General features: G+C 38.7%; 1 protein-coding gene across 1 annotated transcript in view; it reads left to right on the top strand.

The window, feature by feature from the left end:
• COL1A2 (collagen type I alpha 2 chain) overlaps positions 1-27,164 on the top strand; it is a 48,707-nt gene that overhangs the window by 11,388 nt on the left and 10,155 nt on the right. The window contains exons 6-41 of the mRNA XM_090049806.1: positions 125-169; positions 290-343; positions 637-690; positions 992-1,045; positions 1,510-1,563; positions 1,851-1,904; positions 4,240-4,284; positions 4,573-4,626; positions 4,727-4,771; positions 7,764-7,817; positions 9,472-9,570; positions 9,671-9,715; positions 9,817-9,915; positions 10,420-10,473; positions 10,562-10,669; positions 11,949-12,002; positions 12,150-12,248; positions 13,166-13,219; positions 13,617-13,715; positions 14,414-14,467; positions 14,731-14,784; positions 14,912-14,965; positions 15,414-15,467; positions 16,403-16,447; positions 17,724-17,822; positions 18,559-18,666; positions 20,129-20,182; positions 20,903-20,956; positions 21,620-21,673; positions 21,787-21,840; positions 21,944-22,051; positions 23,598-23,651; positions 23,751-23,804; positions 24,482-24,643; positions 25,514-25,621; positions 26,654-26,761. Coding sequence (XP_089905932.1) covers positions 125-169; positions 290-343; positions 637-690; positions 992-1,045; positions 1,510-1,563; positions 1,851-1,904; positions 4,240-4,284; positions 4,573-4,626; positions 4,727-4,771; positions 7,764-7,817; positions 9,472-9,570; positions 9,671-9,715; positions 9,817-9,915; positions 10,420-10,473; positions 10,562-10,669; positions 11,949-12,002; positions 12,150-12,248; positions 13,166-13,219; positions 13,617-13,715; positions 14,414-14,467; positions 14,731-14,784; positions 14,912-14,965; positions 15,414-15,467; positions 16,403-16,447; positions 17,724-17,822; positions 18,559-18,666; positions 20,129-20,182; positions 20,903-20,956; positions 21,620-21,673; positions 21,787-21,840; positions 21,944-22,051; positions 23,598-23,651; positions 23,751-23,804; positions 24,482-24,643; positions 25,514-25,621; positions 26,654-26,761 — 2,502 coding nt within the window. The remainder of the gene's footprint in view (positions 1-124; positions 170-289; positions 344-636; positions 691-991; positions 1,046-1,509; positions 1,564-1,850; positions 1,905-4,239; positions 4,285-4,572; positions 4,627-4,726; positions 4,772-7,763; positions 7,818-9,471; positions 9,571-9,670; positions 9,716-9,816; positions 9,916-10,419; positions 10,474-10,561; positions 10,670-11,948; positions 12,003-12,149; positions 12,249-13,165; positions 13,220-13,616; positions 13,716-14,413; positions 14,468-14,730; positions 14,785-14,911; positions 14,966-15,413; positions 15,468-16,402; positions 16,448-17,723; positions 17,823-18,558; positions 18,667-20,128; positions 20,183-20,902; positions 20,957-21,619; positions 21,674-21,786; positions 21,841-21,943; positions 22,052-23,597; positions 23,652-23,750; positions 23,805-24,481; positions 24,644-25,513; positions 25,622-26,653; positions 26,762-27,164) is intronic.

The following is a 27,164-nucleotide window of genomic DNA, read 5'->3' as shown; positions in this document are numbered from 1 at the left end:
CCTGCCTACTTCTCGGGAATTTTATAGGACTTTATGATTTTGACTTTGTGCTAAATGCAAGTTACTTTATGATGAAGAGGTATTATTATTATGCTAACAGATTTTTTTGTGCAATTTTTTTTAGGGTTTAATGGGACCCAGAGGCCCACCTGGAACAAGTGGACCTCCTGTAAGCATATTTACATTACCCATTGGTTGGGCAAGGGGGTGTATATATATACATGTGAATATCTGTTTTTGTTTTTTGTTTTTTTTCTATAAGAGGACACTAAGAGAGCTTTCTTTCTAGGGTCCTCCTGGCTTCCAAGGACCTCATGGTGAGCCTGGTGAACCTGGTCAAACAGTAAGTAGACTTTTTTCCAAATGAAGTCAGTGAACATGAGTTCTAATCTTTTTATTTATCTGCATGTCCATGTGAATTTGAACCTGCCGTTTCCGCTGAGTCCTGATGCAGACAGAGAAGAGAGATTCATGCTGCTCAAGTCCATAAACCACAAAGCCAATTGGCTTTCACAAAACTTCAGAAGGAAGGACTCGGATTAAATTCAGTGCATCCCTAATTCATATGTAATACCAAAACAGCTGAGGAATCTTCATTCAATTTTCCATTTCAAATAAACCTACTTTTTTTAATAGGGTGCCCAAGGTCCCCGTGGTCCACCTGGTCCTCCTGGAAAGGCTGGTGAAGATGTAAGTAACTCTTGCATATCATTTTTTCTCTATTGTATTCAGGAGATACATGACTGAATCTATCAAATTTAGCTAGTAATTTTATAAAACCTACACATTTTCTGGTGACGCTTATTCTGAAGTCTAAATACACACTTAAAAAAGGAAAAAATATTGTTAAACATTGTTGTGATAGGTTTTTTAAATCTCTCCAAACATACATTTTAGCTTCCAAAACACAGATTGTAGATTATACAGACTAATAACACCCTGGCTCATTGAAGAGGTGTTCCATATTTGTTCATTTTCTTTCACTTTTTAGGGCCATCCTGGAAAATCTGGACGATCTGGTGAGAGGGGTGTCTCTGGTCCTCAGGTGAGTGCTTGTCTGCCCCATAACAAACAAACATATAATTGCCTGAGTCAGTGAAACCTAGAGTATTTGTATTAGAAAAGTTGTGTGGTTCTTCTGGCCTGTAATGCTGGTGTAACTCCTACTGATGTTTGTTGGGAGCCATACAAGAAAAGCAGGCAGACTCCTTACCATGCAAGACCAGAATGTCTTCTGTCCTGATTATAGTTATGATACATATTCAGTACATTGCACATATGAACTTACAGCCTGGGTTTGCTTGCTGTTATTAATTTGGATCAAGGCTCATGCAATGAGGGATAGGAATAGAATGCCCAGAATTTTATGGATCAGAACTCCAACTTGATTTGTTTGCTTAGAAGATCTAGGGAACTTTAGTCAGACTTTATAGTTTTTCTTTTTATCTGTCAGGTCTAATATTAGAGACAATCTTTCATGCTCACTGTCTTTTCTTTTTCTTTTAAAAGGGTGCTCGTGGTTTCCCTGGAACTCCTGGACTGCCTGGCTTTAAGGGAATTAGAGTGAGTGTTTTTTCCCTAACTGGTTGACAATGAAAACATTTCAAGATAATCAAGTCCCGTTACAGTCTTTTGCAAATGAATTTATACAAGAGACATTGTAGAGACATGGACAAGAAGTTCATAAAGCCTTGAACTTGCCTCTGTAACAGGATGGAGAAAAAAATCATGGATATCACTGGGCAAAAGTTTTTTGCACAGGTTTTTCAATTAAGGATTGGTGGTTTGTTGATATGTATAAAGACTTGTGAGAAGCTAACAATTGTTGTATTTTTTTCCTACCAATAAAGGGACACAATGGTCTGGATGGTCAGAAAGGACAAGCTGGTACTCCAGGCATTAAGGTAAAAACTAAATCAGAATATTCATATTTCAAATGTAGGAGGTATTCACATTCCTAGCAAAGTACACTAGGATTCATCTCCCACATAATCATTTTAAACATTGCTTAGGGTGGAAGAACTCAAACATCAGCTAATCCAAGTAAGATGAACTCTTACTAATTTAAGATAAAAGCATATATGTGTGGCTTTATATTTTGATCCCTTACTCATGTGAATAATTCTAATGAGTAAGAGCTATAGGATTTGGCCCCCAGTGATTACCTTCCAGCAGTTTTGCAGTAATTTTATATCTTCTGATTCTCCTGCCATGCATTTTCTATTGAATGTTTGACTTCTAAACTCATTAGTGACAATTTCTGCTGAAAAGTTTTGCTGTGTTATATTGTAGTATGATACCTGTTAGAATCTTAGATGGACAGAAACACTATTCTAATTTAGACTTACTTCATCTTTCTGCACTTCATTTACCACCTATAAGTTTTATCAGGGGTGACCACCAGTATCTGGGGGAACGTTTGTTCACCAGAGCACCCCAAGGAATGACGAGGTCGAACGGTCATAAACTACTACAAGACCGTTTCAGGCTGGACATAAGGAAGAATGTCTTTACTGTCCGAGCCCCCAAGGTCTGGAACAGCCTGCCATCGGAGATGGCTCAAGCACCTACGTTGAACACCTTCAAGAGCAAATTGGATGCTTATCTTGCTGGGATCCTATGACCCCAGCTGACTTCCTGCCCTTTGGGTGTGTGGCTGGACTTGATGATCTTCCGAGGTCCCTTCCAGCTCTAATGTCTATGGAATCTATAACTTCATCATTTAGCAACAGATTTAAGGATCACCCATCCAAAACTGAATTTAGACATGGTACAGGAAGGTAGTATGCTGCTAGAAGCTCATGCTAGAAGTTAGGCTTTGACAGTTGTGAACAGTGGCACAGAAATTTCACATCAACTTCTTTTCATCACTACTTTCTTTAGATGTAATAATGCATGTGCAGTACTGTTGATCATAGTTTAGAGTTCTCATATTTATATGTAACATGGTATTTGATGACTAAATGTGGTATTTGTCTCAAATGACAAATATGAAGCTATCACATTCTGTTCAATCTTTTGGTGAGTGAGAAAACAAGTACTCGCCATATGTCATGAACATTATGGATATGGGGAAACAAACAAGTTAACACAAGGTTAAGTTAGCATGTAAATTTGAAGTGTTTGCTACTCCATAGCAGTTGCCCATGTGCATGTCCCTACCTGCAATAAATGCAATATAGCTTGTACCTCAACACAAGTGGGTTAAGCTGCCTCAAATGTATTGGCAGACAAGAGCTTGCACATGGATAGTTGCTGTGGAATGGCTAATAATGCTGTAAGTACATACCCTAGCTTACCTTGCAGTAGTAGCTTGTCCCTTTGCCCATACCATAATGTGACTAGAAGGTCTAAACATAGAAAGCCAAGATGCTATAATGGTATAACTACAAGGGTAGCAAGAGTAAATCTGGCCTTCTCTGCGCTGTGTAGAATCCAAGGGAGAACTGACACATTCACAGGGTTAATTGATATGAATCACACATGCAATTTAAAATAGGAAGAGATTTACAGGTCTTACTGATGGAGTTTTAGCTATGTTTTACAGTATAACATAACTAAAATTATATGTGTCTTATTATCATAAAGTAAATATCAGACAGTATTACTGCATACAAATATATTTTACAGTTTCAACTACCAAAATTTTTGTTCGCACTTCAACAATTTTTACACCATACTGTAGCTTCAGCATCTTTCCAAAGAAAAATATAGAGGACTTCTATCAGTGTTATAGTTTAAGTATAGGCTAGATGGGCCAATGAGCATGGCAATATCTGGAGGTCTAAAGAATGAAAAGGCTCCCCTCCCTGTCTGTGATTTAGATACCAGAGATGAAGTCTTACTTCTGGTCCCTAGTTGGAGTGGGCTGAGGTTACATTTGTAACTTGTGCTAAGGAACAGGAAAGGGTAATTCTGCTAATGTTGTCCAAGGAAAAACCTCTTATAAACAATTGATCAGATCAGCAGGCTTATATTTAGTGGATGTATCTTCATATTCTCCAGCTAGATATGAAATAAGGACTTCCTTGAACTCCTACTCCTTTTGAAGACAATGGCATGATTCCCACTGAGATCATTAAAAGCAGAATACAATTAATAATCTCTACAGGGATATTATACAGTTAACTCCACAGAAATTTTAACATTAACAGTTACTTATAGGAATATGATACAGTCTGTAAGAAACATATGTTAATCTAAGTTTAACAATGGACAATTCTCTATTTTTTTTCATAGGGTGAATCTGGTGCCCCTGGTGAAAATGGTACCCCAGGACAATCTGTAAGTATTACCACTGCTTATGATTGAGGAAAATTTACTAAATCTGTCATACTTTTCAGTTAATTTTCAATTAATGTTTGCAATTTACCACCACCAGTTAGTTATTCTAATTTAATTAGGTTAGGGTTTAATAGAACTGGCAACATTTTGTTTAAAATTGGAAGCTATGATTATATTTAGCATTATTCAGAGGACTAGAGAAGAAGACTTAGTAAAAGAAATATAAGAGTTATGTCTTGCTTAATATGTATGTACGAATTAACTAAGCAACTCAGTGCATTCTTCTAGGGTGCTCGTGGCCTGCCTGGTGAAAGAGGAAGAATTGGTGCACCTGGCCCAGCGGTAAGTGACTTAATATTTGTATATTTCTTCTCATGACACACACAATTACATTCAGTTTGTGTAATCCTCAGAAGCTAATTCTCATGTTTTCTTCCCCCAGGGTGCCCGTGGAAGCGATGGTAGTGGTGGTCCCACTGGTCCTGCTGTAAGTTTCACTGTTGTTCTTCAACAAATGAGGTCTTGTAGCCATTTCCCAGCCTATACAAAATTGCTCATTCCCCAGGGAGATGATTTGAGTGGCCTTTTTAAGTTCTTCCTTTGTGTTTGCCTGTTAAGCAACAAGGGATAAGTAGAATATAAGCATAATGCATTTGCTATGATTCTCAGAGTTTACATTAAACTTTAGTGGACCATCCCCGACACATCAAAGGAACTGACTGTACCATTTACACTGGGTGTTCCTGGGACAAAAGTCAGTGGCTTGACTCCAGATTTATACTAATCAAATCGACAGCAATTCTTGTTCTAAAATTAAGCCTAGATTAACATTTCCAGGAACTTTTAATGTTCACACTTTGTGTAAATGCTGCTGACAATTGCAGTGAAAGATCCTGTATGATGTGAAGATATTATGGGGACTCCAACATTGAGTTGTGACCATCTAAGGACCAGTCCTTTTGCATTCACTACTAGTAATTGCGCTGAAATCTATGGAATCGGAATAAACATTACATGTGAGAGGTGTAACAATCAATTTAAACAGACATTTCAGTATCTCAGATTTCAATAAAATGACTTGTAGATGTGTAAATATCTAAAAGCCAGTTTGAAGTGACCAGCCATTGGATATAGTGCCTATATTTGAACAATCAGTATCAGTATTTGAAAGATCAGCCTGTAAAATCAGAATGATCAAAAAAAAAAAGTCCAAAAAATGAAACTAACATTGCAAACAACTTAAAGCCTATTCAAAACTCCCTTTTTATAAGGGGGGGAAAAAAAAGACTTTCCCTTTTCTCTGCCCTTGACTCTTCTACAGATCTCCCACTTATTTCATGGAAAGTCCTGTGTCTCTCCAATGCAAAACGATGCATTTTCAAATGCACCCCTCTACCACCACAAGCATTACACAAGCAAATTTCCCTTTCTGCTTTGAAAGCTTCAGGATCCATGCTGGAACAGGATTTGTTTAGATTGGTTCTTTTCAAAATTGTTGTGAAAATTTCAGCAGTAAATGCTTTGGCTTTAACTGAGTAGACAATAGTTTTTAATTTATGAATTTTATATTAGTTCTACAATTTGGTGTATTGACAGGTGTACAGAGCTGGGCTTCTTATTTCAAACAGAATGGATCATACAGCTGGGATTTGATTTTACTCTCCAGAGCAAAACCACAAGGTTTCCCTTCATGTGCAATTTTTCACACTCAGCCAGATTCCAATGGGTTACTTGTTATGTAAATCTTATTGGCTATTGCAAAGTGAATTTGGATTACAACTGTTCTGAGGTCCAAATTGAGTCCCTTTTGTGCTGAATTATTAACTTTTCTATGCCAGATTTTAACTTACAGATGATTGGGGCCTGATCTTGCAAATCACAAAACACTTCTCAGGATACTTTAAACAAAAAGCCATGGTTGTGTTTCCCATGGTGTGCTATCTCTGTCCACTTAAAACATTAAGAGAGCCAAGCTGAGAGAATCTTGGCAAATAACTTTTTTCATGTATAACTAATATGGAATTTATCATGTAATATTATACATAAATTAATGTGTAATACTATATGATAAAATTCATATAAACCAGTATTTAAAAGATACTGTAAAAGAGAGAACCTGTAAGATCACAATGATCAAAAAACCCCACACACACGATAGATGCAGACGTTATGGTCATTATCTGTGGCTTTAAATATAGTAATGCAGGATTGCAATGATTCTTTCAAATGAAAAATAATTTACAGCAAACCAAATTATCTTCTCTTACACAGGCATACATATCCCAGAGGGCCCCTTTCACTTCATTTGGATCAATGGAGGCAGCATTGCTTGCCCTGACATAATTGATAGACACTGACCCAACAGTCATAGAATAAACAGTTTGGCAGTACTAACATCTGCAAGTCATAGAGCTAAGTCTATAAACACAGTTTAAATTGGTGTATATTCCAGAATTCTTGTCCCAAAAGAAGGACAAGCATAAAGTTCCCAAACAGAATCCAGATACAGCAAGGCAAGTGGAATAGCATCTTTGGTGCAGAAATGCCATTTTTGCCCTTTTTAAAAACTGATCAATTTTAGTTAAAAATGGGTGTGGGGGGGATGATTTTCTTAATACCATAATGAGTTTCTATATCTAGTGTAAAAAAACAAAAACAAAAAATTGACAGCCCTTGGAACTGAACTTGACTAAGCAGAAATTCAAACAAGTAAATCGGTAAAGTATCCCAATCCATAATGAAAAGTGCTGGGGAGTAATAATACAGCCTCAGCAGTGCTCGTTGCAGGGAAGTGGAGATGTACTCTCTTTCACTCACAGAGCCTTATTTCCTTTTCTGGGGCAATCAAAATAGCAACTTTAGAATTACTTCATATCTTAAAATTGGATCCTACCCTCAGCTGCCTTGTGGCCTGACCCAGTACCTATTGAAGTCAGTGGAACACTGTCGTTAAATTCAATGGAAGTTGCATCCAACACTGATTTACAAGAATCTCCTGTTCCCCCATGCAATACACAAGGTTACTGTGACGAGCCCACATGCCTCTGCAGTGACATGCACACCATTTTCCCAATGGGGAATGGCCACCTGAGTTGCTAAGAATAGTATGCTGCCCTTTGTTCATTGTGATAGTTTGCACTAAGAGATACTTTCTGTACTTAGTTGCTCAGATGTTTGAGTGTAGGGTATTTGTTCATTCACAAATGTTTGTTCATTCATGAACAATATGTTCATCCATGTTGTCTGTAGTTGTTCGTTCATGAATTTTTAGCCTTCATGCTAACATGATTGAGTATCAACCCTGCTCCTAATTGCTTTTAGGAAACTAGACTTGTCACTTCCCAGTGTTGGAAGATATATTGACAGTCTGACGTGATTCACATTTTTCAAATAAATCTTTGTTTTCCATACATTCATTATGGCAACTGACATGTCTGTATTTTCAATGGTCTTTCTAAATGGTTTCATTCGTTTTATAGGGCCCTATCGGTGCTGCTGGTCCTCCAGGTTTCCCAGGTGCTCCTGGTGCCAAGGTATGAATATCTTCTCCTTTTACACATTAGGGAGAGGCAAAATGTTGTAGCTAATGCCCATAGGCAGCAAAGTGTAGTTTGGCATCTGAACTGGGATGCTTTTAAACCAAAGATTGTGATGGATCAAAATGAGGAAAAGCCCTTGGAGTCTTCTGGAAACAATAGTAATGGTACTTTATCATGGAGACTTTACCATGATGGGGTTTTTTTATTTTCCTAAGTATTTGCAGGGGGGGGGTGTAGCCCTGTTCCATATAGTGCTCAAAATGGCTGTATTTGCATGTATACAAATCAAATGACCAGATGTCAAAAACTCTGTGAGATGTCATGCAGTAGAGAATTGGGTCACTTGCATTCTGAGTTCTGAACATTATTATGGAGAGCTGACATATAATATTTTAAAATAAGTGAAATTTCACTTTTGATTCTTAAATAATTTGCTGAAAACTAAAGGTTAAATCCACTTTATATACATTAGATCTTGTTGGTTTTGTTCAGCTGAAACTCCTATAATATTGAATGGGAGTTTTGATAGTGAAAGAACAGCAGAATTTAGGCCAGTGTGTTAAAATACACTGTATTTGAGAGTTGTATGTATGCACAACGTCCCTAGAGCCCAGGGACTTCATTGGTTTGACACAGAGTAGAGCAGATGTTTGTGCTGCCTTCATCCTAATAATATGTGTTTTTTTCCATGAAGACTGCATGTCTCAGAAGAATTTACATTTAGATCAAAATGAAGTATGGGTAGCTGGTACCGTCAGTCTTCACAGACTGCAGCTGCATTAGAACATCTGCAGGCCATACTCTAGTCAGCCCTGGTAGAAGGTAATAGCTATAGAAACAAACACTTTTTTTCAAGAAGAAACTTTACCTAGAGCATATCCACTGACCATAGAGGGTTTGTTCATATAAAGTACATGATGATGATGTACTTGGGTTCTGAATTTTATAGGGACTGTCTCAACTAAAATACACCCCACTTCTGATGTAGCACTAGAAAGTGTGATCCCATAAATAGTTACATTCTATACAATGCATTACCTCCTGACCTGTAGCTACTTAAAAGTTCACATGCAAAACATTAAATGTATTAATCAATATTCAAAGTAACTTTTAGACTGAGTGACCACTGTCCCAAATCATGGGTAATTTACACCAGTGCAAACTGAGTGTAAAATACTGATGTTTGGAATGAGTGTACCTGTTTGCAGTGGTTTAAGTGACTGTCACAAAAGCTAGGACAATGGTGAATGAGACCTTTTGCCATTTGAGAGAGGCAGCATAGTCCAGTGGATAGGATGTGAGGCTGTGAATCAGGGCAAAACTGTTTTGTACTTGATCTTGATTCTGCAGCAGATTTGCTGAATGGTCTTGGGTAAATCCATGGCCTGACTTTTAGAGTTGCTGAGCAGTCTTCTGTGGGAGCTATGCAGGCCTGTATAGCTCAGTGCCTCTGAAATCTGATAAAAAAGCTCTCCTAGCCTCCTTTTTTTTTTTTTTTAACCTCTAAAGCAGGGTTAACAAACACTCAAGTGTAGTATTAATCTTGAACTGTAGCTGTATGAATGATGTGTGCTGAAATGGTGTGCTGTGGTATTTTTTGACATTGTACTTGCTGATGAAAAGCTTGATATCATTTTTCTCAAATTAGGGTGAAATTGGAGCTGCTGGTAATGTAGGCCCTTCTGGCCCTGCTGGTCCACGAGGAGAGGCTGGACTTCCTGGTTCTTCTGGCCCCGCTGGCCCTCCTGTAAGTTAATTCCAATCTTGGCTATCAGTAGATGTGAATTTTGTGGGCTCACAGGTAAGAAGAAGGTTATATTAACCAACACCTTTATTTTTCTCATTAGGGAAACCCTGGTGCTAATGGTCTTGCCGGTGCTAAAGGTGCAACTGTAAGTATATCTACATTCTGGGTTATTTCAAAATGAAAGTTTTAACTAATGCAACACAGAACAAGATTATGATGCAATTTCTTTTTTTTTCCACTAAATAGGGTCTTCCTGGCGTTGCTGGTGCTCCTGGCTTGCCTGGTCCACGTGGTATTCCTGGACCTCCTGGCCCTGCCGGAGCTGCTGGCACCAGGGGTCTTGTTGTAAGTAGTATCCCATTTTGACAATGGCCCAACTGCCCATACTTGTCAAACCTGCTGGACAGATTTCTGTTTTGAAGAACAAACATTAAGTTTGTTTTTGTTTGGTTTTTTTAATCGCCATTTCTTGCTGCACAAACGCAACAGAGCACTCCTACATATTACTAACTCATGGCCTATCACAGCTGAAGAATCTTCAGTTTATGCATTCTCTAAGTGGGAGGCATGTAAAGCTTAGCAGTCCTTGCACACTAGCTCTGTTCAAACATGTATTGGCTAGCCAGATGCAGCAACAGTTTGGTATAAGGCCCGTAGAGCAGGCCCTTAGACTGCTTAGATCAATATCATTTTTAATGATCTTTAGTGTAATGTTCCATGTTTGATATATTCCCTTTAAATGTCCCTTGATAGTTGCATAATTTTTTTTTCAAGAAAAAATGAACACGGAAAAGTTCTTAGGTAATGCTTATTCTTGTGATTTTTTTTTTTTGTTATATTTGACTGTAGGGTGAACCAGGCCCTGCTGGTGCCAAGGGAGAAAGTGGTAACAAGGGTGAACCCGTAAGTACATTAAACAATTTCAGTGGTTCAGGTTTGAGGTGGACTTTTGCTTAAGTTACTGACCTGTTTCTTTGATCACATTAAACAGGGTGCTGCTGGTCCACCAGGTCCTGCTGGTCCAAGTGGTGAAGAAGGCAAGAAAGGTACTACTGGTGAACCTGGCTCTTCTGGCCCCCCTGGTCCAGCTGGTCTAAGAGTAAGTTCTCTTTGCACATTCCAGAAACACATGCAAAAAAGGGGGAATAAATCTAGTTACACAGATGCAAACAAACATAGATAATAAAGGGTCCTAGCTGTACTGTTTCAGCTAACCGGAGCCCAGATAGTGTTCTAAACCTGGTAAATTACTACAGTATCCAGTTGTCTGCCATTTTTATTTTATTTATATATATAAAATGGGGAAAAATAATCAAGATTTGGAATTGGGAATACCCTTAAGTTTTTACCTGAGTAACTTGAACATATTTGTGTTAACACTTCATATACAACCTAGCAATTGTAAAATCCATTACGATTCTATCAGAAGTTCAGGGCAAAGGGAATTAAGTGTTTAACTAATACAGGTGCACAAGGAGAATAACAAAACAGATTATAACTCACAGTAGCTGTCCTCAGGGCTTGATGGTTTGATATCTAGTGAAGTGTGTGTATATATACATACGTTAATGTTTACTAATGCTTCATATCATTCCTAAAACATTTATATGGGCTACTTTATAGTAGTGTTTGTTAAATACTTATTTATTGGGTTTTTGGGATTGGTTTTTCTTTGTTTGTTTGGGGTTTTTTGAAAACACCATGGTCATTTTTATCCCTTATAAAGATATTGATGTAGATAAATTGTGTTAACCAACTCCTTTGGTTAATGACTTTCCACAAAAGCAAGGGATTGGGCTTGATGCCCAAAGAGGCCTCTTCCAGTCTTACTTTCTATTAAATTTAGAAATGTAAAGGTCTCGGTCCTATCCCGGTAATGAGGACCTCTTACAAGATACTACTAGACCTTCCCTTGGGAGTGAATGAGCTCAGCACTGGATTAACTTAACTCCAAAGGATGAAAAATATAACCAAACTTCCACTTGCGTTTCAAGTAAAGATTAGGGATCAGATCTACACACAGTGGCTGTGATCTGGTCTGTGAGATCAATTTCTTGCGCTTGTACCAATTCTCTTAAGTCTCTTTAGGGCTTTATATAGGTGCCAAGGCCGTGTCTGTATGATTCTAGGTCAGTCTGGATCCAGAGTGTGCTCAGATCTCTGGCTCTGGTTCAACCTGATACAGAGCCTAAGGGAAGGGAAAAAACAAAACAAAAAGAGGTTTGGATATCTGCTGGATCCAGGTTTAACCAGAACTGCAGGTGCTCAGACTTCGCTCCATCTCAACTACCAACAGTTCTGCTTTGAATTCTGAGCTTCAGCAAACCCTGCCTTAGCAGTTGGCTTAATCTCTTTTCCATTCCTGGTCTGTTTTGTAGGGCGTTCCTGGATCTCGTGGTCTCCCTGGAGCTGACGGCAGAGCTGGTGTTATGGTGAGTCATGGATTGGGGTTTGGGTTTCTTTTGAGGCTTTTTCTTTTTTGTTTTATACAAGAAGTGTTATTCAGTCTCTTTTTAACTGTCCTGTATGATAGTTCTGGCTATTGTTTCTCAGCTTCTACTTTTTTTGCATGTTGGTAGGGACCTGCTGGCAGCCGTGGTGCTACTGGTCCTGCTGGTGCTAAAGGTCCTACTGGTGATAATGGTCGCCCTGGTGAGCCTGGCCTCATGGGTCCAAGAGTAAGTTTAAGCTCTCTAGCTTTCCTAGTTTGCAATGGAAATCACTTAACTTTTGGGGGATAAAATAATTTGGGAATTTGAAGGGTTTTTAATCTATTAGCAGAGGCCTTTCCATCCAACTGTCATTAGACAGAGCTCTTTGTACCTTTTCATCCTTACCCATATTCTGATTCATTTCATCAACTAAACAATTAAACCACATCAGAACACTTTAACAGAATTACACTGTTTGCACTGTGGCATTACCTACAGGCTCTGATTGTAGGTCAGGGCCTACAATTGTTTCATCCAGGGTACAAATTAATGAGAGATGGTTCCACTGATTCTTATGTACAGAATGAGGTAGCCAAGTTCATAGTTGAAATTTGAGTCTGCTGCAGAACTCCATAAACAACCTCGGTCCACATTGTTGTTCAAGCTAATTTGAAAAAAAAACATAAATTCTATCATCAGACTCATGTGAATCATCTGCTCAGCTAGAGTAGTCTTGCTTACATTTGTCAGTGGCAAAACAGTCTGTACCTGGCCTCTTGGCCTTAAGTTTATCATTCCTAATCCACTTATAGAATGGGTATTAATCAGTTTCCTAATTACAGTATGGACCATTAAGCATGAAGCCTGCACATTTTATATGGATACCTTTACATTAAACTTGTGTGTTTTGTAGGACTGGGCATAAATGAATGTAGTCAGGTGAAACATGTATAAACTATATGGTTGAATTATTCCTTGAGTGTATTGCTGAATTATGCTCTAATGTATTTTTGGTTTAAACTTAGCAGGAAGTAAAGCTTATTTACTGCACATTAGAGAGTGGGGGGGAGAGGGCACGTACACACATACACAATCATATATATTGTCATTTTAAATTTTGATGATCTGAAAAAAAATATTAAGATAAAAAATCCTGTTTTTAGGGTCTCCCCGGTCAACCTGGAAGCTCAGGCCCTGCTGGCAAGGAAGGTCCCGTTGTAAGTATTCTGTTCTTTCATTATAGTTTTTTTAATATTTATAAAACATAGGTTTGAGTTGCTTTTTAAGAAGCTGTAATCCTACTGCTCAGCTTTAACACAGCTGTGCTTAAAGTCAGTAAAACTGTATATTTTATTTTGCCAAAGGTCTGAACCAAAGGCTATGGAGGTCAGTGGGAATCTTTCCATTCATTTCAGTGGGCTTTGTGTAATAGCTAACGTCCTGAAAATCAAGTTAGTTTTGTGGAAAAAAGAAAAAAGTGGAGAAATGTGTATATGTACATGCACACATGTTTTTATATGATCTTCAAATTTTAATGAATTGATGTAGGTTGTTCTTAAGATCAAACAACAAACACTGAAAATGGGTGTTCAAAAGTTCCCTTTATTTCTTTAGGGTTTCCCTGGTGCAGATGGTAGAGTTGGCCCAATTGGTCCAGCTGGTGCAAGAGGTGAGCCTGGCAACATTGGATTCCCTGGACCCAAAGGCCCCACTGTAAGTACAAGAGACCAAAATCTTATGTTCCTGTAAAATTATTTCTTAGCTGAGAGTTATTTCCATGACCAATTAGTTACTGTCGTCTGCCTGAACGCTGTATGTATTTGTTGAAAAATACTTTCAAGACCATATATTTTTCTTTGTTTCTCCAATAACCCAAAATAGAAACTATTTTTAAAATTTAATAAGGTAAATTTTTCAGACCATTCACAAGTTAAATGCATGTTGCAACCTTGTTAGTGATGGTGCATATGGTCAATGGCTCTGCAGCTTTTGGTCTCATATCTGAGATCTAGCAGTAGAGAAAGTATGAAGTGAGGCACTTCAAAGGTTTTTCAGAATGTGCCTGAATATGCAGACCATGATCCAGAGTCTGAAGTCCGGGAGACTTCCATTGACTTCAGTCAACTTAGAATCAGTTCAGCTGATACAACTGCTAATTTTTTGTGGTGCCTATCTGATGCTACTGTATGCAGCACTACAGGGCAGGTCAAAACTTTGGTTATGGGGGAAAAAAATTATTTTGTATGGCACTTTCTCTAACATCTTTAATTAGCTGAGTGGCACTTTCTGATGACTAGAAAACGATGAATGCAATAATAGTTTGTGGCATAGATCATGTTGATCTTTGGTGATTTTAACTAGAGCGAATATATTAGCGTGTTTAATGTTTTGTTTTTTCTATTCACTCTTAGGGTGACCCTGGCAAACCTGGTGACAGAGGCCATGCTGGTCTTGCTGGTGCTCGGGTATGTGTGTATACTTTATCTAGAAAACCATAGCAGGGAGAGCAAGAATGGAGCTAATTAACCTCCCCCCCCCCAAAAAATGCAAATGGATGCAAACTGCCTAGGCTAAAGAGCCTCATTAACTGTACCATTTGTGGGTTAAAAAAAGTGGTTGTGGCCCTATGTGGTTGAATAGAAAAAAGAGGCTGTAAAACAGAACAATATTAAACCTTTCATTGATTAAATGAGTAATCAAGTCTTTCTCTTCTTGTGTGTGTATGTAGGGTGCGCCTGGTCCTGAGGGCAACAATGGGGCTCAAGGTCCTCCTGGTGTTGCTGTAAGTAACAGCTTCAAAATAAACTAAAAATGTTCTGCAACTAGGTTTCATTTTTAAGCTGTAGCAAGATTTCAGACCTTTCCTCATTTTTCCAGTTTGTAGTTAAGCACCTTTTTATTTCATCTAGGGCAACCCTGGTGCAAAAGGTGAACAAGGTCCAGCTGGTCCTCCTGGTTTCCAAGTAAGTCACTTCACTAACTATGATGCATGTAGCATCTTTTGCTATTCCTTATGGCAAATGCCTCCATTAAGATTGAACTCTACCTTGCATTGTAAACCCACTTTCCACTATTTGTAACTTTCTTAGTAACATCTGGCTAAAATCTCACATACTTAGACTTTTCCATCTTTACTGCACCAAAGAACTTGATTCAGAGGTAGTTGTATAGACATTTTAGGCCCAATTTAGGCACAAAAATGCTCTCTCTCAACCTTCTAGTCCTGTTGAAGTTAGTGGGATCACAATGGTTCTCATGCCTTTTTACCATAACAGCAAATGTATCTTATTGAACTAATACTGTAAATTAAGCCTCCTATGACTGCTGTAATATACAGTGTTTCATGAAACAATGTGTTCAGTGTCTCAGAAAATGAGAAAATGTTCATATCTGTGTTTCTTTCCATTTTAGGGTCTCCCAGGCCCCTCAGGTCCAGCTGGTGAAGCTGGCAAACCAGGTGAAAGGGTGAGTGATATAAGGAAGACCTTACCTACTCTTTTGATTTAAGTCAGAAGTGTTCTAATGAAACTCATACATATGGTAGGCAAGATTTTGTTAGGCCCCATTACCAAGATGAGATGCATTTCATACCATATTCAGTATTTATAGCTATTAAGATAACCTTTTTAATTAAAGATGGCAACAGATCAATAAGTTATCCTAGCATTTGAGATTTCTTATTTCAGAATTCTCGTGTAGAATTAAACAAAGCCAAACCGTAACCTGACTTGTTAGGCCTTAACCGGAATAAATAACATACCCTAGAAATGGATTGGACTAATGCATGGAAATTATTTGACTGAAAACTCCAGCTCCGGAACTTCAGTATCTTATTTGCCCTACTTTTATCCATATCCCAGTATATATTCATTTATCCCAGTATACTTTAGTTGAAATCAATGGGATTACATAGGCCTACAATTAGTGTAATTTAGTAATGTGTGAGGCCTCCAGATTCTGCATAAGTAGCTACTTGGTGACTCCTGATATTCATATCACACTCCCAGGGGGTAATGAAATCAAATCTTGCTCTCATTGAAGTTAATGCTTTAAAACCCTTTGGATTTGACAGGAGCAGGTTCAAACATTGTAACCCACTGGCTGAATCACAAGCTCCTTGCTCATTTTATATTTTATTCTTGCTCAGAGTAAAATGAAAATGGCTGCTATCTCATGTCTGTACCATGGTGCACAGCCTGGCTGCATGACTGAGGAGAAAAGAGGCTTTGTACCTTTTCATCCTTACCCATCTGCATGAATAGGTTTTAATGTGAAGTATTTTTCATAGGTTTACTGCATTTAAAAAGCATTTCTAACTAATATTGAAAACATTGAAGGACAGTAAATGAGACAAGTATTCTTTAGAAATAAGCCTAATCAATCTTTCTACTCTGATTTAGGGTATGGCTGGTGAATTTGGTGCCCCTGGCCCTGCGGGTTCAAGAGTAAGTTAACTTCTTCAAAAATTAATATCAATTACGTGTCTCAGTAATGTTTTTTTATTTGTGTGTGAAAAGACTTAAATTCAATACAAGCAATTCCTCTCAGCTTTTGACTTTAACGTATAGTAGGTTATATGTAAAGGTAACCACTCTTACCACATTAGTACTAATACACCCAAGGCTTTTCTCCATCATTTCCAATTGATGAGCTCCCAGCTTACAGCATGACTATGCACTTCGTACTCTTGAATTCCATCCCACTTGTATCATGACTCTCAGCAAGGTCATCCAATTCTTTTTGCATGATAAACCAATCCCTTTTTTCCAACTTTGCATAATCAACACATTTAATCAGCACATTCCTACCTCTTGTGGCAGTCGCTAATAAATACTAAGATTGGTCTCAAAACAGATTCTCAAGAAATTCCACTATAGTCTCCCCACTACATTGATCACAGTTCATTGTTAGTCAGTTCCTCACTTTACAATCCTTGTGGTAATCCCAACTTTCTCTAGCTGAACTAAATCATTTCTCATGGTAAATCATCACATGCTTTACTTCAGTCCAAATAGTCCACAGTTCTTCTTCCTAGAAAATCAAGTGTATTAAACAACAAAGTGCTGCAGTCTGATTTTTTTTTTTTTTTTTTTTTTTAGCAGTTGCAGTCACTGTTTGCTTCCTCTTCTCAAACTATATCCCTTCAGAGTCTTCTGTCTCTCAGCCCTCTCCCCTGCAGCTTTTTAAACTCCCATTGGAGTGCTCCATTATTAGAAGGCCTGCAGCAGAATGATTTTGATAGGGCTGGCTGCCCTGTGTTAAGGGACAAACCACTGTGTTATACTTCACATACTCATACTATTGAAGTCAGACTTGCAGGACTATAGTTACCTCAATCCCTGTTTTTAAATATGCAGACTACATTTGCTGTTGTCTAAGTATACAGTGCTACCACAAAAATACTTGCCTCAGTTACTATGGCTCTAGTTCTGCAAAGGGTTCCATTGGGTTGAAGCTGCCATTTGAATCCAAATCAAGTTCTGCAACTGCCATGGGAGACTGATTGACAGTGATGCATAGAGGTCCTGTAGGTAACAGAAAATGCATACCACTGCCCAAAAGCAGACTTTCTTGCTTGGCATGTACTTTGTTTGATATGCCAGTGTCTTTCTCTTGATAAGCCATTGGCATTTTAGATTGATAGATTTATAGAAAAAAAATGTGGTCTCTGAGTTATAAGTGAGAGTTCAAGCAAAAACTCAAATATCCTGTCTCTTGCAGGGTGAACGTGGTCCTCCAGGCGAAAGTGGTGCTGTTGGTCCTGTAGGTTCCATTGGAAGCCGTGGTCCATCTGGTCCACCAGGCACTGATGGCAACAAGGTAAGCCTTTTGCTACTGCCCTGTCTATTAATCTTAAGAAAGAGGGTTGGAATTACTCCTTTACTGAGTACATATAACTACTCCTGACACTAATAACAATATTCTTTTCATACCCTTCAAGACATCCTTAGCTGACTTTCAAATCTAAAGCTCCAATGAGAACTTGGTTAAACTAATGTACCATGCATACAAAAGCTTTTCACAACAGAGGATCAGTATGGAATTCCAGCTGTGAATCTGATAAAATGTCAGATAGTGATTATGAGTCTCATTTTGAACTGGTTTTATATTGTACATGAGTCTTTAGGACAAATATTCATTAGCACAGACCATTCATGGTCATAGAGAGAAAATTTGAAAAGCCGGTGAAGTATAGCTTGGGCTCCAGAACATATTCTGTCAAGGCCTAAACTTATGTAGGGTCAAGGGAAATAGTTCTGATTTTTGCCACCATCTCATAGAAAATGATGAGTATCTTGTACTTGTGTAGTGCCTTGAGAAAATAAGATTATTTTCATTTTTACATGACCAGTTTGAAGACAGACCTATGGACCTAAAGCTAAATTTAGCCCTGCAGTAGTAGATGAATTAATAAAGGACTTCTACAATTTAGGGGGACCATTTTGAAGGCAAAATGATAGTGCTTGTAAAACAAGAAGATCATCAAGGTGGTACTAAGAGAATGATTTGCCCCATAGCTGTGTTCCTTCCTTACATGTTACCTTATTGTTGCTAGGGTGAGCCTGGTAATGTTGGTAATGCTGGTACTGCAGGCCCCTCTGGTGCTAGTGGAGCCCCAGGAGAGAGAGGTATTGCTGGAATTCCAGGATCCAAGGGTGAAAAGGTAAGTGACTTATTTCACTACAACCGAAAACATGCATGTGTGGGTTAGGGGATGGGTTTCTTCCAGTTTTTTTAATCTCGGGGGCTCAGAAGTGATTTGCTAACCTTTGCCAAAGCTGGTAAGTTTTGTAAAATTGCATTTCACAGAGACCCATCACAGGCATGTTAAAAAAAAAAATGGAGACTTCATTTAGTAAAGGCATGCAGAGCACCCTCTACTCTCCCCTGGATTCAGCGGGGATAATGGTTACTCAGAATCTTGCAGGCTTGATCAAGCATGACTTTTTATGTTTTCAAAGAGATACTAAAAATTGTCTTCAGTGAGTACAGTAATTAAGACAGAAATGGATCCCTGCAGTGTAGTGAATTGCTGCCTTTTAGGACTGTACTGTAGTTGCAGTTCTATTAATACCTATAGAATGTAACTAGCAAATGAACACTGACAAATTATAGTATACTACTTCCAGCATAGCATAATGGTTCGTGTAATTGAGTTGTTCACAAATTCAGTCTTAATATGAATTGGGGGGGAAATCAGGATTTGGAATTAAGAATGCCTTTTGGTTTACCTAAGTAACTTAAACACATTTGTCTTAACACTGTATATGAAAACTAGCAATTGTAAAAATTCATTATGATTCCATCAGAAGCTCAGAGCAAAGGGACTTAGTGTTTGACTAATTGAGGAATGACAAAACAGACTAACAAGAGGAATGACAAAACAGGTCAGCTCACAGTAGCTGTCCTCAGCGTGTGATGGTTTGAAACCTAGTGAAATGCAAATCTTAGCACTGCCCCTGCAATTGGAAAAATTAAGGTATACTGATAGATACTTTGGTACATATCCATTATTTTCAAATTCCTTCAGTTTGCATTCTCTTTTCCCTTTTACCCTCTGACTCCTAACCTGAGGTTGTCCATATTTCTTCCTGTTTTGGATAAAGGACTCAAAAGGCATGCATGCATTCATTAATTTTTAAAGATGCAATCTTAAAAGAATGAGGAGTAGGATTTCTTCAAACACTTAGATAGGATAGTGTGTAGTTGTCATATGGATGAATGCAAAGCAAAAGCACGTATGTAAAAGAATACTAGTATAGTGTATATAGTAGTATAGAATAGTATTATTGCTTGAGATGACAGTGATAGCGAATGGCTCATTCCTGTGACGACATGTATGTATGTAACCATGAATACAACAATACTCAAAGTCTACTTTATGCCCAAGTATACTATAATCAGTGAAGCTACTGTTAAACTCTCCCTGAAGGCAGTCAGAGTTGTGGCTGAATGTTAAGAGGAGCATGTATCCCAAAATTTCTGGCAGCACTTGGGTTACACATGAGTTGTACAAAAATTAAGGATGGCTTTGTAGTATTTTTACATGATTGTGCATTTTTGGTGTCACTTTGGTTTTCAGTCATGGCATTTAATAATGAGAACACTTTTTTTCTGGTTTTCAGGGTGCTACAGGTCTGAGAGGGGATACTGGTGCAACAGGAAGAGATGGTGCTCGTGTAAGTATAGCAAGCTTGGGACCCTTCAGAAATGCTTCTCCTGAAGGAGATCAAATACACTGTAAAGGTAAAGATGTATTGGAAAGATAACATAGTTATTCAGCAGCAAAGAACAGTCTAGACTTGCATCTCAATTTTTTAAAAAAAAACAAATGTTGAAATCCATCTAAAACAATACCCTTTCCTTTCCAGTAGGTTCTCTCTGGCATTAAAATGAAAGGCAGGAGCCCTCAAGATGAGCTGTGCATTTAATTAAACTGGAGGGCTGCATGCTCTGTTACTTGAGCTCCTATGCATTGTTTGTCACTTGAGCTTTGTAGCCTGAGTTCATTTCTCACACCTGAGGCTCCTTGCTTTCATTCTTCCCCCAGCACAAGCTCCTTATGTGCCACCCTCTGAGCCCTCTGTCTTGGGGCTTTCTCCAACTAACCACCCAACCCATCCCAGCCAAGTCTGCTAAAGAAGGCTGTCATTTTCACAATTTCAATTATTGACTGTCCATCCCTAGACTTTACTCTTTTAGGAAAATAGTAATTAAACTTCTTCTCCAAAGAGCTGAATCCTTCATATCCATACCCAACATTGTCAGGTCACACAGTTAGTTAACTCTAGAAGGAAGGACAGGAAGAAGGTGCTGCAGAGCGAATGGTCAATTCTTGCTTATGTGCTTAAATGTACATAACTAAGAATCGCATCACTTTTTTCACCTTTTTCTTATAGGGTGCTCCTGGTGCTATTGGAGCCCCTGGCCCTGCTGGTGGAGCTGGTGAGCGGGTAAGTCTCTTAAATGCAATTTGCTTTCTCTCTAGTCTTTAACTTTTTTGCATGAATGCAAGCACCACAGTGAATACTACTTTGACTACTTCAACTTCAAAAACATCTATTCTAGCAGAAGTTATGAGTAATGGCTTCCTAAATATTTTGTACTAGAATATTAGAGGCTGCAGAGTCTCACTGGCAAATGAAAGATTCCTATAGGACCCTTCTGCCCTTTGATCTGGCAAAACGAGAGGGTCCTGAGGGGCTACTTGGGAAAGAGATCATATGTTCATTGGGTCTTGCCTGTAGGCAAATCCTGATAGAATAGTAACGTTCAGGAACAGGAGAGACAGGCAGATGTGATGCAGGAACATGCACTAGCTCATCTGTTTTAAAATACCTATGCATTAAATTCTTAATTACCATTGTAGGAGCTACTCCCATTTTGACTACTTTGTGCTACTAAACTGATAGTTTCTTTTGGTTTCTGGGTATTTCTAATGAGGAGCATTAATCATAATGATCTCCTCTCACCATGAGGCATAGTGTAAAGACATGCACACACATAGATTAGCATCACAAGGCAGCCATTTTACTGAATGTATATCCTAGTCTTGCTTACATACAGTATGACTGTCTATGTGTATCATAATAAAAATGGCCTTTGTTGTATTTTAGGGTGAAGGTGGTCCTGCTGGTCCTGCTGGCCCTTCTGGTGCCCGTGGTATTCCTGTAAGTAGTAACTTTATCGTGTGCTTCTAGGTGTGAAGTTGGTATGTTCAGGCAACACTTGCTGTCACATTCTGTCAGGTTTTGTCATAAGATTTTCTTTGTCTCTTCCCTAGGGTGAACGTGGTGAGCCTGGTCCTGCTGGCCCTACTGGATTTGCTGGACCTGCCGTATGTACTGACTGCATGTTTCACTTCCCAAAGCTCTTTGTTTTCTTTTGAAATAAGTTTTAAACATATTTTCCCCTCTCTGTTTTTCCTTTTCCAACAACAGGGTGCAGCTGGCCAACCTGGTGCTAAAGGTGAGCGAGGTCCAAAAGGACCCAAGGGTGAAAGTGGTCCACAAGGTTCTGTTGGTCCAGTTGGTGCTTCTGGACCATCAGTAAGTAAATGGTGTCTATTAAAATCCATTGATCCTTAATTTTGCTATGCCAGTAGTACAACTGACACCCAGACCCTCAACTTTTAAAAGTATTTACAGGGTGTCTTTTTTTTTTTTTTTTTTCTTGCCAGCATTCAGTTTTCAAGACAAAGTTTTAGGCTGAGAGGGAGGTGACACTCTTGGTTTCCACACATTCATGCAAGCTTTGATGTGGGAGCAACTCCTGCATTTAAACAGACATGAATTCCCTTTGCCACAATGACAATGATCTCAGCTCAAAACACTGACACAGAGTTCAATACAAAACTGAGAAGTTCTGAGAACATTGATGTAGCCACAATCAATTTTGTCTTATGGTTGCAAACAACATTAGCTGTTCTAAAGAGTAAATGCTGGCATTTTATTTTACCATAAAGTTGTGGCAAAGTAAGTAAAATCTACTTTTTCCCACTTACAGAAATGCACCCATTCAGGGCCCTAGATGGAAATATACAAATTAATATTTAAAAAGTATATAAAACAATTTTGGTATCCAATACTGAATTCCTCCTATTACAAAAACTGGAGATCCCCATAGACCCCTCTCTCCTGCTCCACTTACCCCTTCAAAGACAGCTGAAGAAAAGAGGTCTTACAATATTCCCTGTAGGTCACCAAATTCAAGTTCTGCTGGACCAAGTAAAGACATGTCTCTGAAGTTCCAGACATGAGAACAACCTTAAGTCAGTCTGTCAGTGGGAAATGTTCTTTAGTGGCCTTTCAGAACCCAGTGCCCATATGTGGGTGCTCATGTATGTATGTGTGCAGGCATGTGCACACACATGCTTCTGCACACATACTTTGCACCAAGACCTTCAGATCCAGATGACAAAATCTAACATATGCATGCAGTCTAGCAGGTTGAGTTGACATTGACAGTCAGGCCCCAGCTTTCTTAACCATCACCATTCTAAAACTGCAACGGGATGTCATCACAGGATAGCTTTGGGCTGTATCCCTCCCCATATACTTCCAATAAGAGCGGTATCATGTCCTAGTACTCCTCAAATGTGTATAATATTGTTGCAATGTCTATATGACACATACATAGGAGGTTTCTTCATACTGCCTACTAATCCTTTAATGTTTAGTTTATACTTTGGATCCTGAGTTTGCTGATGTGCATGTAATATTCAGAAGACCTTCTGAACTGAGAAATCCTTTCCATCAAATCCTGAAGCCCCAACGCAATTTTTACCCGGTCATTCCTATGCAAACTGGCATGAGAATTTACCAGAGAAAGGTTTGACCATAATAGAAGGCGCACTCACTCACTCGCTCTCTCGCTCTTTCTCTCTCTCGTCTCACAGGGCTTGAGGTCCTATAACTGCCGGTATTGGGCTATGTAATCTAATATTGGGGACCTGCTCCTACTCCCATTAAAATTTAATAATGAAATTCATATTACCTTTAATAAGGAGCAGGATCAAGCCCTTTTTCTACGTCTGGAACTTTGGGGGTTTTGCTTGGTTCATCTTTCTTCTCTTTTGCCTTTCTCCACTCATAGGGTCCTGTTGGTGCCGCTGGTCCTGCTGGTCCTCGTGGTGATGGTGGTCCTCCTGTAAGTCATCAAGATTCTTATAGTATAATGACTTATTGTCTTTTGAATTGGTGGGGGGGTTTTTGGAGGCTTCATCTTCCATGTGATTTCTGTTTTTAGGGTGTCACTGGTTTCCCTGGAGCTGCTGGCAGAACTGGTCCTCCTGGCCCCTCTGTAAGTACTTAATATAAATACTCACTCAGACACCAAGCTACATGGGCTACACTGCTTCATGGACAGACCTGGATCTCAGTTAAATGGACTTAAATCCGTAACTTCACCAGAGTTTCTCCAGATTTTCTCACACACACTGAGATCAGAAACAGATCCTTAATTACTTGGGGCCAAATTTTTAAAGGTATTTAGGTGTCTAAATATGCAGATAGTACCTAGTGTAAATTCCAAAAAACTCCCTCATTGGTGTTAGGCATGCTAGTGTTTGTGGAAAATCACAGTAGGCACCTAGCTGCATACTTAACTGTCTAAGTATCTTAAATAATTTAGACCTTTTGTGCCTGATTATGCTCCCTTTATTCACACTGGGTACATCTACCAGACATTTTCCATGCAGTAGACCAATTAGCTGCGCAGTAAATGTCTCAACATCTACATATGTATCCCTGTTAGGCTGGACTAAACTAATTTATTCTGCAGCAGGATAGTAGTTGCATTTAGTACTTGCTGCAAACTAAATTATTTTACTAGGGTACAAGAAAATACATGTACTATCCTGCTGCAGAATAAACGCTGTAGCTCACGCATGTAGACACAGATGTATAATCTCTCTTTAGCATCTGTGATTTAATGCTATAATGTTTTTGTTTATATTTGATGTTTATATTTAACCCTAGGGTATCACTGGTCCCCCTGGTCCCTCTGGTCCAGCTGGCAAAGATGGTGTTAGAGGCCCACGTGGTGATACTGGTCCAGTTGGCCGCACTGGAGAACAAGGCATTGTTGGCCCACCTGGCTTCAGTGGTGAGAAAGGTCCATCTGGAGAGTCTGGTGCTGCTGTAAGTTAATCCTATCGCTTTTTTTGTTTTAATATTACTGTACAAAGTTACAAGTTATAGTGCAGCATACTTAGGAGGCAGTTTTCCTTTAGTCTCAAAGATAAAATAAAACAGTTTTTTTAGTCCCCACCATAAAAATACATCTGTAAGTCTTATTGAAAGCAACAAGACTTAAGCATGTTCTTCACTTTAAACTGTTCCTTAAGTGTCTTGTGGAAAAGCAAAACATGCTGGCAGCATGGGTCAGAATATGCCACCTCTGCTTCTGTTGAGCAGCACCTTACTCTGCAAGCAGCTCTACCTATGCTACAAGCAATGGTGGCAGAAGCTACTCCTTTGAGATTAAGCTACCATACTACTCTGAGTTTCTGATTCACTTTAATTTTACACTCGTGTTGCATGGAAAAGATAGCTGTTTCTAGCTAGTTAGAGACCAAACTTGCTCAGCCCTTCATAGTTTAGGAAATATCTTCAAACTTTCTCCAAGGTAAGAGGATCTAATTTTATAAGGAAACTTATCTGTTCAATGTACTGAAAAAATCTGCTCTTCATGTACATCCCACTGTGTTGACAAAGGAAAAGCATTTGAAAAGCTAGTAAGGAAGCGAGGAAAATGTTGAATATTCATTGGAATATGTTTTTGGAAATATTGGAAAATATTTTTTAGGAGAAAAAGCTTAACCAAGTCTACCTGATAGGGACTTTAGTTTCAAAGATTATTGCAACTTCTCTTGTATGGAAACTGAAGCTGGTAAGGCTGGGGCAGATCCTCAAAAAAAAAAAAAAAAAAAAAACTTTTGCTGTTATAGGATACATTTTTAAAGTTTCTGTCATTTCAGTATTCTTTTTCTTTCTTCCTTATTTCCCTAGGGTCCCCCTGGTTCCCCAGGTCCTCAGGGTATTCTTGGTGCTCCTGGTGTCCTTGGTCTGCCCGGCTCTCGGGGAGAACGTGGTCTTCCAGGCATCTCTGGAGCAACAGTGAGTATGATGGGGTTGTTGTCTCTTCAACAAACAAGTTTAGAGACAAAGTTGATGTTTCCTTTTAGATTACAGGAAATCTAGTCCATGTAGGGTCAGATTCAGTGCTCTTCTACTTTGTTGTAAATTTGAAAGAAATTACATTTGCATTTCTATTACTTGAAGATGTTAAACCAGCATGAATGAGCTCAAAATCTGTCTCATTTGATTCACGTAAAAAAAGACCTGATCTCTGAGGTCCAGGATTTAAATATTCAAATAGTAGAACCTCACAAATTCTGACTAATGTTAATTTGCACATCCTTTATCATACTTTATATCCCATCAGGCCCATCTTATATTTTGACATGCCCTTTCCTTGTTTTTTTCACTTTGCATTTAAAAAGCAAATTTATAACAGATTTTCCAGTCATTGGTATGAACTTACAAGGTTCTCTTCCTCTTTGTGCAATTGATTTCATTTGGCTTAACTAATGATTTCAAACTTTCTTAGATTGACACATGATTGATTTTTATCTCTTCATTAAGAGAGCATGTACCAATTTTTTTCAAATGGCAGACATCTAGGATATCATGGACCTTACATAAACATTAAACTGCAAATTCACATCGTGCAAGGTGCACATCAAATTACCAAAACTGCATAAACAAGGAAGGTATTTAGTATGCCTGTTGGACCTCTGAATAGTCCTCTTCAACTGCAAGGACCTCATTTGTGTTTGCAAGTGAGCACACCACTTGAGCATGCGTTTCAAACATAGAAACTGTGAATGTGTGCCCCAGTATTAAAATTTGCACCAAAATTTGTTTTTAACTTGTAGGGACAGATAAAGCACAAAACAAAGTAAAGAAGACTGTCATTTTATAGTTAAACTTGTTTGTCTTTATTGCTTTTAATTCCAAAATTTGTTGAGTAGATATGTATTTCTGCCAATGATCTTTGTCCAGAAGAACTTATCTAAAAAAAATGTTACTTTGTCAATGATACAGCTTGTGAAACACCAATATGAAGTATTGTTATTCCTATTTCAGGGTGAACCAGGTCCTCTTGGTATTGCCGGTCCTTCTGGTGCACGTGGTCCTCCTGGCCCCGTGGGTTCTGCTGGTCTGAATGGTGCCCCTGGTGAAGCTGGCCGTGATGTAAGCTAAGTTTTGTTTGGTGTGTTTTTACTTCATGTTCAGGGACATTTTTTGGTTCTGGCCAACAGAAAGACACGTGGACATTGCTTTCAGAATTTTCTTTGGCAAATTTACAATCCTACATTATTTTAGGGTCTGGTTAAAACAGGTTTCTTGGGATTTAGGCCCCCCACAAGGTCCAAAATGGATGAACTGTGGGAGAGGGCCAGATTTTTCTCATCTCTTACACTGCAGATTCTTCTAGGTTACAGTCTTATTTTTACCCATCACAGCACAGCCCCACTTATGAGTGCTCTGGGAGCTGCCAATATAAGTAAAATTAGAAATTCAGGAATGAAGGAACATAAGGGCCAATTAGAGAAACTGGGACGAATAATATGTCCTTGAGCCGGAAGGAGGAATC

This window comes from Crocodylus siamensis, chromosome 5, assembly GCF_052110815.1.
Source record: "Crocodylus siamensis isolate JL-2025a chromosome 5, ASM5211081v1, whole genome shotgun sequence".
Taxonomy (NCBI): domain Eukaryota; kingdom Metazoa; phylum Chordata; order Crocodylia; family Crocodylidae; genus Crocodylus; species Crocodylus siamensis.
The sequence above is the reverse complement of the archived record's forward strand: the minus strand, read 5'-3'. Positions and strand labels throughout refer to the sequence as shown.